This window comes from Hypanus sabinus, chromosome 12 (genome assembly GCF_030144855.1).
Source record: "Hypanus sabinus isolate sHypSab1 chromosome 12, sHypSab1.hap1, whole genome shotgun sequence".
Taxonomy (NCBI): Eukaryota; Metazoa; Chordata; class Chondrichthyes; order Myliobatiformes; family Dasyatidae; genus Hypanus; species Hypanus sabinus.
In genome coordinates this window covers 54,179,219-54,198,996 of record NC_082717.1, presented here as the reverse complement: position 1 = coordinate 54,198,996, position 19,778 = coordinate 54,179,219, and the positions used below count along the sequence as shown (strand labels likewise).

Below are 19,778 nucleotides of genomic sequence, written 5' to 3'. Positions count from 1 at the left end.
TCCCTTAAAACTACTTCTTTTCATCTTAAAATTATGCTTTCTTGTTCTTCATAGCATGGGAAATTATTCGGATTGCAGATAAATGTAATTTTATATGCTTCTATCAGATCACCTCTATAAAGGTGGATAAGTACCCATGGCCTGATGGGATCTATCCCAGGTTATTGAGAAGCAAGAGTGAGATTGCTGGGACCATGACAGAGATATTTACATTCTCTTCAACTACAAGCAAGGTCACTGAGGACCAAAGGATAGTCAATGTTGTTCTTTTGTTCAAGAAAGGCAGTTGGAGACAAACTAGGAAATTATCAGCTAGTGAGCCTATTATCAGTAGTAGGGAAAATATTGGAGAAGTTTCTCAGGAATAGGATCACCTTGCATCTGAAAAAAACAAAGACATATTAGGGATAGTCAGTATGGCTATCTGTGGGGGAGGTCATGTTTTGTAAACTCGATTGAGTTATTTTTGAGAAAGTGGTGAAGATGGTTGAACAGGAAAACTTAAGTAAAATTTTCAACATTGTCCTTCATGGTAATATGAACCAGAAGATTAAGCAAATGAGGTCCACGGAGATTTGGTAGATTGAATTCATAAGACAGAGAGTAATGGTGGAGGGCATTATTCTGGATTGGAGCCTGTGCTTAGTGGTGTTCTGCAAAGAACCAGTGCTGGGACCTCCAACTTGTGATATACATAAATGATTTGGTCAAAAATTTAGGTAAGCTGATTAGTAAATTTGATGACACAAAATTGGCAGAGTTTTGGATAGTGAGTCAAAGGATTCAGCCATAATATAGACCAATTGGAAAGCGAGCAGAGAAATAACAATGGACAAGTGTGTGACGTTGCAAGTTTGAGAGTGATGGCAATTCAAAGCAGATAGGCTGGTAAAGAAGGTAAAACCCTGCATGCCCTCATTGATCAGAGAGTTGATTTTTAAAATGTAACCCTCAAGTTTGGCTAGAGGTGTTAATTTAGGGGAAGACAGCCTCCAGCCTGGTCAAACTTAAGAAATCTTGTTTGGGTGGATGCTCCGTGATGAGTTCCCCGTTACAAATCAGTACCACATGTTATGAATGTGCCGCAACTCTGAGGGGCCAAAGGGTTCAAAGTCGCCCCCTCCTTTTTGAGAATCGCAAGATCGCTATTAATTCGGGTCTGGGATCCAGAAAATGAGAGAGAATCCACAAGGTTTGGAATGTGTCCTGGCCTCAGCGAAACAAAACCCCTGATAACGGCTATTGTCTCTTGGAGACGGAATTGTGTATTGAGTACTGTACCATTCATTTAAGCCCCTCAGGGGATGACCAAAGTGGGATGGTTGAGGGATGGCATTATCCCAACCTGATTGACATCTGAGACCCCGTGAGTAAGGATAAAAGCAGGTCTGGGGAACAACCCCTTTAGACGCACCAGGAGAAACACTAGAAATTCCGTGACAGCGTTTAATAGCGACAGCTGGTGGGGGCTCGTGTGCGTCCTTCTCTTGCCTGGGATTGGCGGGCTCACCACGGGAGAACGGCTTAGCTAAAGGAGAGGCCACAAGTGAACGGCCTCACTAACGAGACTCCGACGGATCGAAATCATAAAAGGAATTGGCAAGTTTTTCTCCAAATCTCTCTCTCTCTCTCCAACCATTGCAATCCAGCGGTCCCCAAAGGCTGCAGCCTGCATGAACTGAGTGAATTTTATATTTCCATCGGACAATATATTATCCCCTAGACAACGATAGAGCTTATTTCTTATTGATTATTATTATACCCGCACTTTTAGATTTAGTATTGACAACGTATATTATCTGTATATTTGCATTGATATTATTTTTGTGTGTTTTTACTAATAAATACTGTTAAAAATAGTATCATAAGACTTCAACGGACCTCTCTATCTTTGCTGGTAAGTGACCCAGTTACGGGGTTCGTAACACACGAAATAACAAACAACACACAATACGCAATTAAACAATTGAGCTTTATAATTCTTAATTCTATACTAAACCTATAGGGTTAGTATAGAAAACAAAAAAGTAAAAGGGCCCACTTTCATGAAACAGTCTAATGCGCATGTTGGAGCTCACTGTTTTCCCGTCTGTTCGTCCTCCATCCATTTCCCCCAGGCATCGTCGACTTCCGACCTCATTCCAAGTCCACTCCATCCTGCAGTCTACAACTTCCCCATTCTGGCATCTTCTCTCTCTATCTTCCGCCGAACAGAAGACCGCAAAATCTTCTCTCAGGCACACAAGAAAGAAAACACTTCCCCTCATTGGCCAGCGCACATTCCAAAGCCCCCATTATCTCTAGTCATAACCCAAACACTGCTGCTATAGAGAAACCATTACACAATCAGTGAAACCTTTCCCAGGTTGTTACATGAAGAAAGTTATAAAGTCATACTGCAGCTGTATAAAACTTTGGTTAGGCCATCTTTGGGGTATTATGCACAGTTCTGCTCATTGCGTTACAAGAAGAATGTGGAAGTTTCGGACAGGGTACAAAAGAGGTTCCAAGAGTACATCATCCTACCCTATAGGATTTTCTAGTACGCTGATGCAAGGCTCACTGGTGTTAAAAATTACTGGAGGAGGCTGAAAGAGATGGATGGACCAAACTGTAGTTTGGGCTTTGGGGGTTAGCTTATTTTGAGGCAGCTCAATTCCTCAACTCAAGACAGTGCAGACAACGTAGGCAATGGCAGTTCAAAAGATAAGAGCTGACAGGCAGTTCAGGAGACAACAGAGTGAATCTTGGTCTTTAATCAGTGTTCGGTTTTGAATATAGGTGGTGCAAGGTGGTGGCATCAGTGGTGAGATTGGGGAGAGGGTGGCATAGTTAAAATGAAGCCTGTCCCAATAGAACTCTTCCTCTAGTATTAATGATAATGCTTTTTGAATCAGAAACCATTTGTCTCGCAGCAATCATTGAGCCATGCATTGTACAGTACATTTTAGCCATTTATCTAATCTTATCTATCTTCTGCACTAGAATCAGGTAATAATCTGAAGATTATTATGTGAAGATTACCACATTTATGACTCTGCTTTGCAATGCTGACCCCAAATGCTTAGAATCCCTCAACAATACCTTTTCCTGAATCCAAACTGTGTCATTAATGACAGTTTGGATGACAACAACTGGATTCTACTCATCCCACTCCAAAGCTCAAGGTAAGAAGGGAAAGATTAAAAAGAGGCCCAAGGAGCAACCTTCTTCATGCAGAGAATAGTTGGTACTGTAAATAGAATAAAACTGGTAAGGCAGATAAAATTTGTAGATATTTAAATAGAAAAGGATTATAGGGAGATGGGCCAAATGCAGGCAAATAGTAACTCCAGAGGTTCTACAGATGCAGGAAATCCAGAGTAACACACACAAAATGCTAGAGGAATTCAGCAGATCAGTTTGCGTCTATAGAAAAGAATAAAGAGTTAATATTTTGGGATGAGACCCTTCATCAGGACTGGAAAGAAAGGGGAAAATGTCAAAATAAGGTAGTGGGGGAAGGGGAAAGGGTACATGCCAGAAGGTAATAGGTTAAGCAAGGTGAGGGGGGAGGAAGGTGGGTGGAGAGGGGAAATGAAGTGAGGTGATAGGTGGAAAATGTAAAGGGATAAAGAAGTTGGAATCTGATAGAAGGGGAGAATGGACATGGGAGAAAGAAAGAGGAAGGGAACCACAGGAAGGTGACAGGCGGGTGAGGAGAAGAGCTAAGGGGGGAGCCAAAATGGTGAATGGAAAAAAAGAGAAGGGTATGGGGTGAGAAATTACTTGGAAGTTAGAGAATTCATTGTTCAGGTTGTCAGGTTGGAGGCTACCCAGACGGAATATGAGATGTTGCTCCTCCAACCTGAGAGTGGGCTCATTGTGGTAGTACAGGAGGCCACCTATCAGAATGGGAATGGAAACTAGAATTAAAATGGTTGACACTGGGAAATCTATTCTGTTGCAGATGGAGCAATGGTGCTAGACAAAGCGGTCCCCCAAATGATGTCAGGTCTCACTGACGTAGAGAAGGCTGCACCAGGAGCTCAGCAGATATCCCTGACAGACTCGCAGATAAAGTACTGCCCCACCTGGAAGAATTGTTTGATGCCCTGAATGGAGATGAGGGAGGAGGTGATTGGGCAGGTGTATCACTTCTTCCACTTGCAGGGATGTGCCAGAAAGGAGGTAAGTGGGGAGGTACTAGTGAATCTTGGCAAGACCATTCCCTGAGGAAAGTGGAGAGTTGGGGTGGTGGGGGAAGGTAAAGATTTGTTTGGTGATAGGATTCTGTTGAATATGGTGGAAGTTGTAGACAATGATGTGCTGAATGTGGAGGCTCTTGGTGTGGTAGGTAAGGACAAGAGGAACTTTATCCCTGTTAAGGCAGTAGGAAAATGGAAAATGGAAGAGATGCATGTGAGGGCAGCATCAATGGTGGAGGAAGAGAAACCTCATTCTTTGAATAGGCAGAATATCTCTGATGTTCTAAAAAGGAAATCCTCATTCTGGGAACAGGTGTAGCAGAGATGAAGGGAATGAGAAAAAGGAGTCAAATTTTTACAAGTGAGAAGGTGGAAAGTCAAGATAGCTGTTAAGGAGTCAATGGAATTATAAAGGTTATCAATAGACAGTCTGTTTCCAGAGATGGACACAGAGTGATTGAAAAAGGAGAGAGGAGTGACCAAGTGAATTTAAGGGCAAGGTTTAAACATGAGATTCAACAGATGCTGGCAATCTAGATTAACCCACAAAAACTCCGATGGACATGTTGATTATTATGGACAAGTTGGGCTGGAGGCTCTGTTTCTGTACTGCAAGTTCCTCTCCAACCCATATGCCCTCAACTTTGACAGCAGGTAGGCAACATAGCCTGCAGGACTCTTATTTTATTTCAGAGAACCAAGTCTGTTCCCCTAGATAGGTTATAATCTATGACAACTATATTTCATGGATGCTATGACCAGCACCTCTACTGTCTTAGAAAGCTAAGAAAAATTGGTATGTCCTTTATGAACCTCACCTTTTTTTTTAAACAGATGCACCACAGAAAGCATCCTCTCTGAAGGTATCATAGTTTGGTTAAGCAACTGCCTTGCCTAAAGTCTGCAAGAAATTTCAGTGCTTTGTGATTACAGCCCAGTCTCTCATGAAAACCAGCTTCCCCTCCATCAACTGTCTGTATATCCTGCTGCTTCAGGAAAGCGACCAACATAATCCAGGATTCCTCCCACCTCAGCCACTCCTGTTTTGGAGTTTTGCTTCTCCTGTTTTGTGTCAAGTAGAAGATATAAAAGATTGAGGTCATATTCCACCAATCCCTGGGACAAATTTTTGTTCCATTGTTATGCCATTATCAGACTCTTGAACAGACCTCTTATACACTAGAACTTTTGCTCTCTCAATCTAGCTTGTCATGGCCCTTGCATTTTATTAGTCTACCTAGTTTAGTCTTTCTCTGTAACTGTAACACTATATTTTACATTGCTTACTCAAAATGAATCTGCAGAAGTGCTTTGGAGAGTGTCCAAAAGAAGGAGCATGAAGTTCATACCTGTCAGAGAAGGTTAAGGGCTTTCTTCCAGAGTTATTCCATGAATCCTTATACCTACTTCCTTTATAGGCACACTCTCCTGTTCCTGACCACAGATCAAATTCTAGGTAACTAATCATCAGAGTTGACTGCCTTCACCCTCACCCTAAAATATTCATTTCTCAAATTCTGTGCCTAGGCTCCTTGAGAAGCCAGCACTATTTGCAGATACGATCGTTGAATTCCGCCAGTTCCTATGTGTTATGGCTTCAACATATTGCTTGTCCAGACATCATTGTTCTATTTAGTTCAAAAAGTTTAGCTTTAATTATTGAGGACATGCACCTTTTTCTCCAACTGCAACTTACTTTTTGCCCGTTAACACCACTGGCATTTTGGGCAGCAATGAAGGTCTTCCATCTCTGTCTGTCCATACCGTTGCATGCAGATATGGAAGGATCCTTCATAGCCTCTACCCTTTAACCTGTCTGGCATGGGTGACCCTACCAAGAGCTCAAGCACAGGCCCTGACTCCAGCCAACATATCTCTCCAGGCCTTCAAACTCTATGACAAGGTTGTGGTCCTCTTGGAGGTTAACTGCAATAATTTCCTGATTAAATTTCTTGACCAATAAGGAAGAATTGGGAAGTGATACCAGCACTCACTTATCTGCAGTCTTGTGACATCATACATGGCCACTTTAAAAACTCAATGTCTCAGTTTCACTGAGTTTCTGTTCCAGCCTATTTAAAACCTTATGAACTTTCCACCCTTTTCAAACTGTACACAAGGTAGAATTTTATACATGAAGTGTCAAATGCCATTTGATGTTGCTGTAATATACTGGTACTCTGAGGCTACTGGGTAAGCAACGTGTTTGGAAGTGCCAGGAACAATATAAGTCCTCGATTTTCTGTTCTGACCTGGAAATGGTTCACAAGTACAAATTTCTGGGCCCAAAATTCAGAGCTTTTGGACCAACAAGTGATATAGGTACAGCCAGAGTATCCAGATATGCAACAGTTTGTGCTCATGCTGATATTTAATCAATTTTATACATAAATGTACATATTTTAAAAGATACTGGCCAATAGCTGAATATTTCTACCGCAATAGATATTATACCTGATATCCTGGATGGCAGCACTTCGATCTCGTTTCTTGCCCCACACTTTCAAAGAATTGACTAAGAGTATAATAAATTCTCCATTTTTCATCCCAATCGCTACCATTTCTCCATCAGGACTGTATGCAGCACATTTAGCACCATATCCAAGGTTCACTTTATTTAGCAATTTCTACAATGGGGAAAATTTAACAGACTTCTGTAAAATAACTGAGAGGAGAACTACAATTTCACACCATAATTTGTATATGAATTTATTTATCAGATTCGAATGTTATGACACTAGGGTTTTGGGAGTGGTCTCTAACGGAGATTTCAATACAGTTAGGAAACTGAAAAAACAAATAAGGAGAATAGACCATCACAGATCTCGATGGAAAGAAAGCAAATACATTTGATAAAAGGCAACAGGAAGGCAGACATCAGCAATATTTAGGAATGCATCAATTTAAAAAAATCTTTCCTTGCTTACTTTATCAGCCAAGTCCCAGATTCTTATTGTACCATCATCACTTGCAGAGATCAGGAGATCTTTCAACGGGTGTGTAGCAAGGCCCCAAATCTCTCCTTCCATATGCCCATCGATCAGGCTATTTGAAGCTGCATTCTTTTCCCCAACTTCAATTATCTCACAATCTTTTGTTCCTACTAGTATTTTCCCCTGTAATCAAAAATTATTATGATGCAAAAAGCAAAGGTAAATCTGAGGAAATACATATATATGCTTGCTGGAATTTTCATTGATCATGGCTATTGTAGGATTCATAAGCAGATTTCCTTTAGCAGCTACTTAAGATTCTGAGAATATTACTACTCTATTGCAGGACTTGGAGCTTTCTGAATTTATCTTGTGTTATCTTACTTTCCAACATTTCAAAATTCCAGTCGAGAGTGGGGGGGGGGGGGGGAGGGAAAGAGAAGGAGGGGGAGGGGCAAGGGGAAGGGGGAAGTAGAGAAAGGATGAGAAGGAGGGGATAGAGGGGGTAGAGGGTGACAGAGGGTGGGGGGTTAGTGGGGGTTGTAAGGTGAGAGGTGGGGAGAGAGACGGGAAATGGGAGAGAGATGGGGAAGGGGGAGAGAGAGTAGTTAGAGAGGGAATGAGGGGTTGGGGGTAGAGGGGAGGTGAATTAGATGAGAATAGGCAGCTTGGCTGGCTTATAACAAAAGCATCGCACAAGCAACAAAAAGACTTTTGGACCAGCGTTCACGATGCACACAGGCATTATATTTGCAGAAGGTAGTATCTAGTTAACTGAATTTGCATTCAGGTACGAAATATATGAATAGGCTGAACAACAGAATAGTGCTTCTAGATAAGACAGTTGGGGTGACGGGTGAAAATATGATTTTGCATGTTGAAATGGAGAGATGATCTGCAAAAGATGGATGGCAAGTTGAGTCAACGGGCCTTTTTTCTCCTTTATTTTGTTACCATCACTTATGGGGTGTGGGCATTACTAACATGTCAGTATTCAATTGTTTCACTGCCCTTTAAAAGCTGGTTATGAACCACTTTCTTATCATCCACACCAAGTCCAGCTCCTTCAGCTTCTTCATCAAAGAGCAACTCACAGATTGCATAGACCAGCAGTACTTTAAGTTCTTAATGTCCAGCAGAGTCTTGCAATTGTAAAAAAGAAGTTTAAAAAGGATGATAACACTTTTGTTTGACCCCATAGAAGCCACTGTAATCAAATGCATTACTATTTTTACCAGAACTGAGTGTTAACTTGCTGCTTTTCATTTTGTTACAACTGACACAAATATTCTGTGTATTTGGTGGGTGATAGTGGGGTATGTATGTTTCAAATAGTATGGAATTGCTCAAATGAACCAGTCTTTCTTTTAAAAAAGACTACCCAGGAACCTAATTTCAGCTACACTGGCTGAAATGCTAACAAACAGGATGAGACATTATCCAGTATCACAGTCAGACATCCATCATAGCAGATACTGTTTCAATAATGTCTTCCACATCAATAATATTGTGGTGAGCATTTGGTCCATAATGACAGATGAGAAAAGCTCATTTATTTCCACTGGTGATTTTACTGTGACAAGCACAATAACAGACCTAGCATGATGAGCCAGGGGGAGAACTACTCAGTCACATACAGACAGGGAAGGTGATTATTGCACACCCCATTTACAGTGAGGATGAACCCTAGAGCCCCACAATATTCATCAATTTTGAAAAATTTAATCATAGCACTTCCAAGTATTTGCTTTTTTTTGCTAAACAATTTGTTGCAATATACTGAAATGCACAATAGGAGCTATTTTACAGTCTTTTTTATTGACAATTTAAACCACACACAATTTTATTATATATTTTTGTATAAATGGAACCACTTCAAACAATATCATCGCAATAACTTTTGATCAAAAAGTATTTCAAATTTAGGTTTCTGACCTTTCCTCTGCAAACTGAACGAACAATGTCCAAAGGTTGTCCTGTCTCCAGCTGGAATGCTCGGCATCGCTTCATTTCTTGATCCCAGAGTTTTACTGCACCTCCTTCTTTTGTCCTTTTGGAATCAAAGGGAAATCCATTTAGCAGTCAACTTTATGAATAGCAAACAACTAATGCTTTGACTATAATAGTATAAGGTACTATATATTAGTGTGTATAAAAATGTGTATGTATATATTGGCCATCCGGATCGAAGCCTGAAGGTCAATTGGATGTGCGGATCAAAGCTCGAAGGTCGATTAGAGCCCAGAGTTTCGATTAGAGTTCTGGATAGAAGCCCAAGAGTTGGTTGATTGGTAGTCCAGAGGTTGAGGCCCGATGGTCAGAGTCCAAGTCAGCACAACTCTGCAAGTCCACTGGGGAAGTCTAGGGTCCAATGTCTGCATATCTGCCAGTCCACTAGAAGTTTCAAGCCTGTCCTGGGGTTAGAGGGCTTGTGTATGTTTGTGGGTAGGGAGGAACGGGGGTTGTTTTGCTTTGTTGCTTCATTGCTTGGTATGTTCTGTGGTGTTCTGCTGAACATTATGGGTAACCAGGAAACTGGTGGCCTATTAGAGATCTAATTAGAGCCTCAGGGATTCAAGGCCAATTGAGTGCAAAATTGGCTTAGTAATAGGAGACCCTGTGTAACAGTGCAGGGTTGGTTTTATGATTTGGAGCCTGGCATGCACTCAAGGACTCTTACAGTTCGCTGTATATACAACATAGGAGATTTGAACAGTAAATCTCAATGGTTTACAGACTATAGAAAGATATTAATCAGACGTTAAGTTAGGCTGATCAACAGCAGATTGAATTTAATCTCAACAGGTATGAGGTACAATAGGTTTTGCAAAGTCATACAAGGGTGGGACATACACAATGAATGGTAGGGCGGAAAGGAATACTGAAGAGCAGAGAGACCTTTGTTTACTAGTTCAATTATCTCTGAAGGTGGCAGCACAGGTAAATTGGACAGTAAAGAAGGTCTACAGGGCACTAGTCTTCATTATCTTGGGCACAGAATGAAAGAACAGGAAAGCTATAGTAGAGCTTTATAAGACATTGGAACACTGTGAACAGTTTTGGTCACCACAGTATAGAAAAGGATGGAATTGCTCAGGAGAGGATGTAGAGGAGGATTTTCCATGATGTTGGTTGGGATGAAGTGTCTCAGTTATGACAGAATAAGTAGGGTTGTTTTCTTTAGAGCAAAATGTGTTGACAGTTGTACAAATATTGAGGGCATATTAATAGTTGATGGTAGTATGCTTTTTTCCTTACAGATGTTGGAATAACAAGAGCATACGAGCATAAGGTAAGGTGTAATAGTTCTGGAGGAGATGCAGTACAAGAAGAAATTTTATCACCATGGGTTTGGTTGAAATTTGAAATTCATAGTCTCATAACACTTTATTAGTATGTAGCAATAGCCATGACATAGAAGGGTATAGACCAAGTGTTGGTAAATGTATTAATATAGATGGTTACTATAGGGTTGGATGGGGTTAGGGTGGGTGAAAGAGTGAAAGGCTTGCTTTATGCTGTATGAATTCATGATTCTAGTGTTTGGAATATGACTGCAAGGGAAATGCTACATAGAATCAAAAGACTGGGCTGTGTATTTTAGTGTGTCTGCAAATAATAAGTGTTATTCCCTTGTTCCACTCTGCTTTTAATTAAATCTTTAACAATTTGTGTGCTCTTGAAGCCTGAAAAGGGCCTGCTGGATCAAATGGATTCTTGGCTTCACCTATTTGATGACAACCTAATAATGGAGGTACAGAAAAGGTGCAAATGCCCATGTCATCTGGCAAGTAGAATCTGGCATTGTTCATGTTGTCCTGCAGGTGAACTGGAGCAGAGGAGTGGGGTATTGTTGGATTCCTTAATGCCTAGATTCTTGCCATTTGCAAGTTGGTTAGTAGCTTGTATAGTGGTTATACTACTAGCCAACAGTAGAATAATCACAAACAGATCTCAGGGAATATCATGAATCTTCTCAGGGTGTTCATAAGAATTCATTGTGTTAAAGGTGAGGTATTCACTGGGTAACTTTAGGCTGATTATGGATTGATGTTAAGTACTTACTCTCTCAGTTGATCTATTGCACATTCTCTCTACAGTTAAGAAGAATAACAGACCATCCTATAGAAATATATACATTTCTAGTGGGCAACACGACTGAATCTGGCATTAGAATCTGGCCACACTCCTGATGAAGGGTTTCAGCCCGAAACATTGTCACTACCTCCTCCCATAGATGCTGTCTGGCCTGCTGAGTTCTGCCAGCATTTTGTGTGTTTACATTTCTAGTGGGGATTGACACACTAATTGTAAGGGTGATGTCTATCCTAACCAGGATATTTGAAAGCATGAATCATCATCTCAAAAGAAAGAATTGGCCATTCAATATAAATTTGAAAATAACTTCCTACACCCAGAATATAAATGAAGTTCTGAGACTCAGTAGGCTCATAAATTGCTATCTGATGAATACATCAGGGAAAATTACATTTGTACAGGAAAATGGTATTGACATAACATTCAGTCATGAATTTTCTGAATAAGTAGTACTAAGGATTAAAGAACCTATTCCACCTTCTACTTCATATGTTCTTATGCACAACCCTGTTACTGGTTTATGAGAATCTATATAAATTAATCATAATATAATCATGCTCTGCCAAATACTAACCAGTTTGTAAATAATATAGAATACTTTTATCATGATAGATACAACATCAGTAAAACACATAACAATGTATCTTACGGTTTTTCCTTGCCTCCTGTGACAATTAAGCCATCTCTTAATGTTGTGTACATTGTAAAGACAGGTCCTATATGGGCTTTTGCTACAACTCTGATTACAATGTGATCTTTCCAGACATATACATCCCCGTTTATGGCACCAGAGAAAGTAAGGTTATTCTGTAAAAGACATTTTAAAAAAAGGATATATTATGAATATATTTATTGTATATCCTTTGTAGTTGACACTGTCACATAGAATAGAACTTGGAAATTCTTATAGCAGGAAGACTGGCATCTAAAACTGAGATGTTACACCACCACCATATGGCAAGTTTACACAAGCAGCTTCTAGAATTAGAAGCTGCTTATTACTGAATATTATGCACAAAAATATTTATAATAGTGGAAGATAACACATCTGACAAAATAGTGGCAAAAGAAAATATCTTTTTGTGGACTGACACATGAATGCAGGGAAATTACTATCCTACATAGCTTGTCAAAACTTTGTATCAAACACACCATCAATGCTCTAGCTGAAGAATTATTGTGGAAGCAGTGGAAAGTAATTCTAACCAGTACTTACTGCACCGAAGGCAACAGATAACATGGTTTGCATCTTTGCATCATCCATATTGCCAATTATTCCCTTTTTGGAAAGCAACGCACCACCAGCTAAAGTCCAAAATTTGATATGCTTCACCCCCACAGATACAAATTGTGTGTCTGAATCTGGGCGAAATTCAACCACAAATATCCTCTCACTATGGGCTGCTTTGCTTGCAACTTTAGCACCTAAAAGAAAAGAAAGTCAAGTACTTCATTAGTAAATCTATTTGTTATATCAGTGCATTTCTGAAAACCTTTGGTTTCAGATAAAGCATTGGAGAAAAAATATAGTTGAAAACAATTTTCTCATCTTTTATCTAACTGAAGTAGAATTATGCAAAATAGTTAATTGTTTTTTTCACAAATCCATCTATTATTGCTGAATCATGATACTAGTATTCAATTCAATCTAATTTTTGAGAAATTAAATTGTTATTTTTGTGAGAAGCATAGGGATGATTAATGTAGAAAGGCAAAGCATTTCAGAAAGAACATTTTGGTCGGTATTTGGGTTTTAGAGGAGTTAACATTTGAGGATTAAACATAATCTGATCTGGAACTCTCATGTTGATGTTGGAAAAGATATTTTCACCTTCTCCTACAACTTGTTTCAGTCACACATGCATCAATTTCTACTCAAAGATTCCTCAACCTACCATATTCATGGTTAATCATCATGTACTTTAATATGATATTGTTCGAGTCTCACTTTTACTGCCATCCATTGTGGCATCTGGTGACATTAGCCATCTTCTACAACAGATGCAAAATTCTAAAATCATTATGAATGTTCTTTTTCAAGGATTACAAAAATAATCCTTATTTCCTTTCAGATAACTAAAATGTTCTTTGGCTGGTGATAGTTTAAGAACTTCCATCTATAGAATACCTACAGAAAAGGAACACATATCATAAAAGCAAATACAAAGATGCAATAGTGCAGCAGCAAACAGTCAAAGTAGGGGAACTAACTGAGGTCTTTGTATCTGAACAAGGGAGATAATTAATGACATAGAGGTGTAAATAGATTTTGATGCAGTAGTTATTACAGAAATATGGTTCAAAGGTGATTAGTAGAATAGCTCTGATGGGAAAGGATGATATTGGGAAAGTGATGAGTTGTTACATAAAGATTAGGTACTAAAAACAAGGGAGGTAAAATTAAAAAGTAGTAAGTGGTGGAAACACTGGGTTCAATTGTCTGTAGGATTCCTAACACCAGTAATGATATACAATCTATAAAGACACAATGGGAGTTGCAATAATCATTGAAGCCAGGGGTGGGGTGGGGTAGGGGAGGAGATAGTGGTGTGGGACTTTTGTCTTCAAATAGACTGGGTAAATTCAACTGGTAATGGCCTTGAAGATGAAATTATGGAGCATACTTTAGGCAGTTTGCTATAATAATCTGCTGTGGACCCAACCAAGGAACAATCTACTTTAAATCTGTAAATTAGTAACCTGAAAGGAAAGAATTTTGTGGGAGATTGGATAATAATGATAGAATTTCACATCAAGCTTGAGAGTGACAAAGTGAATTCCTAAACTTATCCTTTAAACTTAAATAAAAACAGCTATATGATTATACCTTTTAATCTTATTTTCCAGTGGTTGATAAACAGTAAATGACACTTAAATTTCAGTATTCTCAGTGAATCTAAAATTCATTAGTTAGCCATGGATAGAAAAGTGATACACCCATAGCTAACTAATGTTCAGAATGATAGCAGATTAAAAGGTTAATAAATATGTAAATATTATTACTAGATGGAAGGATAGTAGGAAAACATTAGATAGCAACCAAAGAGACTACAAAGACAAAAGAAAGAGTAGATCATCATCAGGCTGGAATACCTCAGGAATTAGCAGTTAGTCCTTAGCTTATTACATTATTGACTTTGAATAAGGCACCAAATGTTTTGTATCCAGACTGATGATATAGACTCAAGTTGAAAAGTAAACTGTGAGGACACCAAGAATCTGTAAAGGCAATAAAGATGGCAGGCGGGGAACAAAAAAGGGGAAATTCAATTCAATAGGAATAATCAAAAAGTTGTTATTTTAAAAGTTCTGGATTTTAAGAAAATTGGTGCACTTTTGCAAGAAATACAAAGTTAGCACTTTGGCAACAGATCAAATTAAGAAAGCAAATGGGATATTGGCCTTCACAGCAAGGGAGATCAAATACAAGGTAAGGAGGTTTTGCTACAATTGTACAAGGCTTTTGAGAGATCACACCTACAGTAATGTATATAGCTTTTGCTTCTTTATTTGAGGGAGACCATACCTAGAGGTACAAAGAACACACACAAAATGCTGGTGGACAGCATTTTGTGTGTGTTGTTTGAATTTCCAGCATCTGCAGATATCCTCGTGTTTGCTAGAGGCACAAAGTACAAGTTCACTAAATTGATTTCTGGCATGAAGGGGTTGTCTTATGAAGAAAAATTGAACGGATTAGAGCTTGGAAGAATGATATGATTATTTTGAAATATGTAAGATTTTGAAGGGGAATAAATATGTTTTATGTTGTAAAGATGTTTTCCTCAGTTTAAGAAAATAAAACAAGGAGAATTAACTTAGGATAAGGAATTGGCCAGCCTGAGTTGTAGGCATGGCAACAAAGTAGATCAAAGATTAGACAGGCAGAGAGGAGAATCAAGATCAAAATAGAGTTAATGCAGAAAATCAGTTCAGTCATGATCTTATGTAATCATGTGGCAGGCTTGTGCCATCTATCCCTGGAGAGCAGCTGGATGTCTCAGTATCAAACTTAGCAGAACTGCTACCTCACAGTATCCACAACCTGTTTTGAATCCTGACCTTGACTCCTACCAGTGTGGAGCTTGCACGTTCTCCCTATAACCACATGACTTCCCCTCAAGTGCTCCAGTTCTCTCACACATCCTAAGGACATGTGGGTTAGTAGCTTAATTAAACTACTCTGGAGTGTGAGTGACTGGAAGAACCTTGTGAAGTTGATGGCATTGTAAGGAAAATTGAAAACAATGATAAATAATGCCCTTTTTCTGTTACCTTTCTCTCTAGGACTCCACTACCTTATCACGAGTACTCTTTTTTGTCGTAATAGAAATGACCCCAAAAGAAATTTAAACTTGTTCATGAGCATCAGTGATTAATGGTGGCATGAACTGAAGGTAGCAATAAGAAACATGTACAAGACAACGTTGACTTAGGTATCCCTTCTATCTGGAATCTTCTCTTCTGTTTGCACTATTGATACTGTATTCAGCAAAAGCCTCAATACAACACACAAGCATTTTAGAGATTTTACTTTGTCTGACTTTCGGTTTTATCAAAATGCCTATTAATTTTTGCGTACAGTTCTGGCCACCAAATTGTAGGAAATATGTTGACAAAATAGAGAGAGTACAGAGAAATTTTACTAGAATGTTACCTGAGTTTCAGCACCTAAGTTACAGGGAACGATTGAAGAAGTTAGGTCTTTATTCTTTGGAGTGTAGAAGGTTGAGGGGGGACTTGATAGAGGTATTTAAAATTATGAGGGGGATAGATAGAGTTGACGTGGTTAGGCTTTTTCCATTGAGAGTAGGGGAGATTCAAACAAGAGGACATGAGTTGAGAGTTAGAGGGCAAAAGTTTAAGGGTAATACGAGGGGGAATTTCTTTATTCAGAGAGTGGTAGCTGTGTGGAATGAGCTTCCAGTAGAAGTGGTAGAGGCAGGTTCAGTATTGTCATTTAAAGTAAAATTGGATAGGCATATGGACAGGAAAGGAATGGAGGGTTATGGGCTGAGTGCGGGTCAGTAGGACTAGGTGAGAGTAAGTGTTCAGCATGGACTAGAAGGGCTGAGATGGCCTGTTTCCATGCTATAATTGTTATATGGTTATAATTTATAAAAAGGCCTATAATGACTGAGAAACTGGTGCAGGGGGCAGGGCTTCAGGTTCTTGGATCATTGGGATCTCTTCTGGGGAAGATATGACCTGTATAAAAGCGATGGGTTGCACATGAACCTGAAGGGGACAAATATCCTCATGGGGAGGTTTGTTAGAACTTTTGGGGAGGATTTAAACTAATTTGTTGGCAGGGAGGGTGGGAACAGGAGTGAAGTGACTCAGGAGAGGACGGATGGTAAGAAAGCAAAGATAGCATGCAGTCAAGTCTGTCAGGAAGGGCAGACAGATGATAAGACAAAGTTGCAGCCATCAGGGTGTGCATCAGTGTATTAGGGATGCAGAATTGAAAAGGGTAGCAAATACAGTACTCAAAGTGTTATATCTCAAGGCACAGAGTGTAAGATATAAGATGGATGATCTTGTTGCACTATTACCATGTCAGGAATGAAGTTGTGGCAATCACTGAAATATGTCGGACGAATGGTGCAGTTGGGAGTTGAAAGAATCAGATTACACATTTTATTGGGGGGGGGGGAGGTAGGATAGGAAGGTAGGCAGAGGGGCTGGTGTGGTGTGGCTCTGCTGGTAAAAAATGGCATCAAATCAGTAGAAATATGTGACACAGGATCAGAAGATGTTGAATCCTTGTGGGTTGAGTGAAGAACGTGCAAGGGTAAATGGACCCCGATGGCAGTTATATACAAGTCTCCCAACAGTAGCTGGGATGTGGACCACAAATTACAACAGGAAATAGAAAAGGCGTGACAAAAGGGCAACATTATGATAATCATCAGAGATTTCAACTTGCAGGTCGATTGGAAAAATGAGGCTGGTAATGGATCTCAAGAGAGTGAGTTTGTTGAATGCTTATGAGATGGCTTTTTTAGAGCAGTTCCTTGTTGAGCCTACTAGGGGATCAGCTATACTGGATTGGGTGTAATGTAATGAACTGGAGGCAATTAAGGTAAAGGAGCCTTTAGGAGGCAGTGATCACAATATGATTGAGTTCAACTTGAAATTTGATAGGGAGAAAGTAAAGCCTGACCTAGCAGTATTTCAGTGGAGTAAAGGAAATTATAGTGATATGAGAGAGGCATTGGTAGTGGTACAAGAGGGGAGTTGGCCAAAGAAAACTAGTGAACTACATATACCTGTCTGGACACGCCCCCCCCCCCCCCCCCCCCCGACTGCTCCTGTGGCTCCTCCCACAGACCCCGGTATAAAGGCGATTGGGGCCTGAGCCCTGCCTCTCAGTCTCCAGGATGTAGTATGGTGGTTAATTCCTGCTTGTTCTTTCTTCCAGTCAATAACAGCCGATATCTCGCCTCACATCTCAGAGGGTTATTGATGGTGCATCAGAGATGCTGGCATTGATGACAGCAGAGTAGCAATGGCGTGAGTTTCTGGGAAAACTCAGGAAGGTGCAGGATAGATGTATTCCAAAAACAAAGAAATACTCAAATGGCAAAATAGTACAACCACAGCTGACAAGGGAAGTCAAAGCTAATGTAAAAGCAAAACAGAGGGCATACAACAAAGCAAAAATTAGCAGTAAAATAGAGGATTATGAAGCTTTTAAAACCCTACAGAGACCAACTAAAAAAATCATTAGGAGGGAAAGCATGCTAGCAAATAATATCAAAGTGGATAGTAAAAGCTTTTTCAAGTTAAAAAAAAAAGAGACGAGACCATTAGAAGATGAGGCCGGAGAAATAATAACTGGGGCCAAGGAGACGGCAGATAAACTAAATGAGTATTTTAAATCAGTCTTCACTGTGGAAGACACAAGCAGTGTGCCAGATGTTGAAGGGTGTGAGGGAAGAGACATGGGTGCAAGTACTATTACATGGGAGAATGTGCTCAAGAAGCTTAAAGACCTAAGGGTACAACAGTCACCTGGACCAGATGGGCAGCGCCCCAGGGATCTGAAAGAGTTAGCAGGAGAGATAATGGAGGCATTAGTAATAATCTTTCAAAAATCATTGCCCCAGGGCATGGTGTCAGAGGACTGGAAAATTTCAGATGTTACTCACTCTTTAAGAAAGTCTGAAGTCAGCAGAAAGGAAATTATAGACCAGTTAGCCTGACCTCAGTGGTTGGGAAGATGTTGCAGTCAACTGTTAAGGTTGAGGTTATGGAGTACTTGGTGATACTGGGCAAAATAGGACAAAGTCAGCACGGTTTCCTTCAGGGAAAATCTTGACTGTTGGAATTCTTTGAGGAGATTACACATAGGACTGACAAAGGGGATGCAGTAGATGTTGTAAATTTGGACTTTCAGATGGGCTTTGACAAGGTGTCACACACGAAGCTGCTTACCAAGTTAACAGCCCATGGTATTACAGGAAAGTTATTGTCATGGTTAGATCATTGGTTGATTGGTAGGAGGCAGCAAGTGGGAATAAAAGGATCCTTTTCTGGTTGGCTGCCAGTGACTAGAGGTGTTCCACAAGGGTTAGTGTTGGGACCACTTCTTTTTATGCTGTATATTTAGATGATGGAATAGATGGCTTTGATGCTAAGTTTGCAGATGATACGAAGGTTTGTGGAGGGGCAGGTAGTGTTGAGGAAACAGGTAGGCTGCAGAAGACTTAAACAGATTAGGACAATGGGCAAAAAAGTGGCAAATGAAATAAAATGTTGGAAAATGCATTGTCATGCACTTTGGTAGCAGAAATAAATGTGCAGACTATTTTCTAAATAGGGAAAAAATCCAAAAATCTGAGATGCAAAGGGGCTTGGGAGTCTTTGCGCAGAACACCTTAAAGGTCAACTTGCAGGTACAGATGGTGGTGAGGAGGGTAAATGCAATGTTAGCGTTCATTTCTCATGGTCTAGAATACAAGTGCAGGGATGTGATGCTGTAGCTTTAAGACATTGGTGAGGCCTCACCTTGAGTACTGTGAAAAGTTTTGGGCTCCTCCTCTAAGAGGAGATGTGCTGACATTGGAGAGGGTTCAGAGGAGGTTCACAAGGATGTTTCTCGGAATGAAAGGGTTATCATACAAGGAACAGTTGATAGCTCTGGGGCTGTACTTCCTGAAATTTAGAATGATGAGGGGCAATCTCATTGAAACCTTTCAAATATTGAAAGGCCTAGTCAGAGTAGATGTGGAAAGTATGTTTTCCATGGTGGAGAAGTCTAGAACAAAAGGACATAACCTCAGGATAGCGGAGCATCCATTTAAAACAGAGATGTGGAGAACTTTCTTTAGCTAGAGGGCTTGTTGCCACAGGTACCTGTGGAGGCCAGGTTGTTGGGTTTATTTAAGACAGAGCTTGATAGGTTCTTGATTGGACACAGCATTAAAGGTTATGGGGAGAAGGCCGGGGAATGGGGCTGAGGAGGGGAGTAAAGGATCAGCCATGATTGAATGGCTGAGCAGATTCAACAGACCAAATGTCCAAATTCTGCTCCTTATGTCTTATGGTCTGTGCT

At 40.0% G+C, this 19,778-nt stretch overlaps 1 protein-coding gene across 2 annotated transcripts in view; it reads right to left on the bottom strand.

Annotated features, from left to right (window-relative positions):
- Positions 1-19,778, bottom strand: part of LOC132402888 (echinoderm microtubule-associated protein-like 6) — a 352,621-nt gene that overhangs the window by 12,258 nt on the left and 320,585 nt on the right. For both annotated transcript variants that reach the window (XM_059985945.1, XM_059985944.1), the window contains 5 exons: positions 12,435-12,643; positions 11,868-12,025; positions 9,056-9,170; positions 7,115-7,303; positions 6,642-6,814 (listed from right to left, as the gene is read on the bottom strand). In XM_059985945.1, the coding sequence (XP_059841928.1) occupies positions 6,642-6,814; positions 7,115-7,303; positions 9,056-9,170; positions 11,868-12,025; positions 12,435-12,643 (844 nt within the window). The remainder of the gene's footprint in view (positions 1-6,641; positions 6,815-7,114; positions 7,304-9,055; positions 9,171-11,867; positions 12,026-12,434; positions 12,644-19,778) is intronic.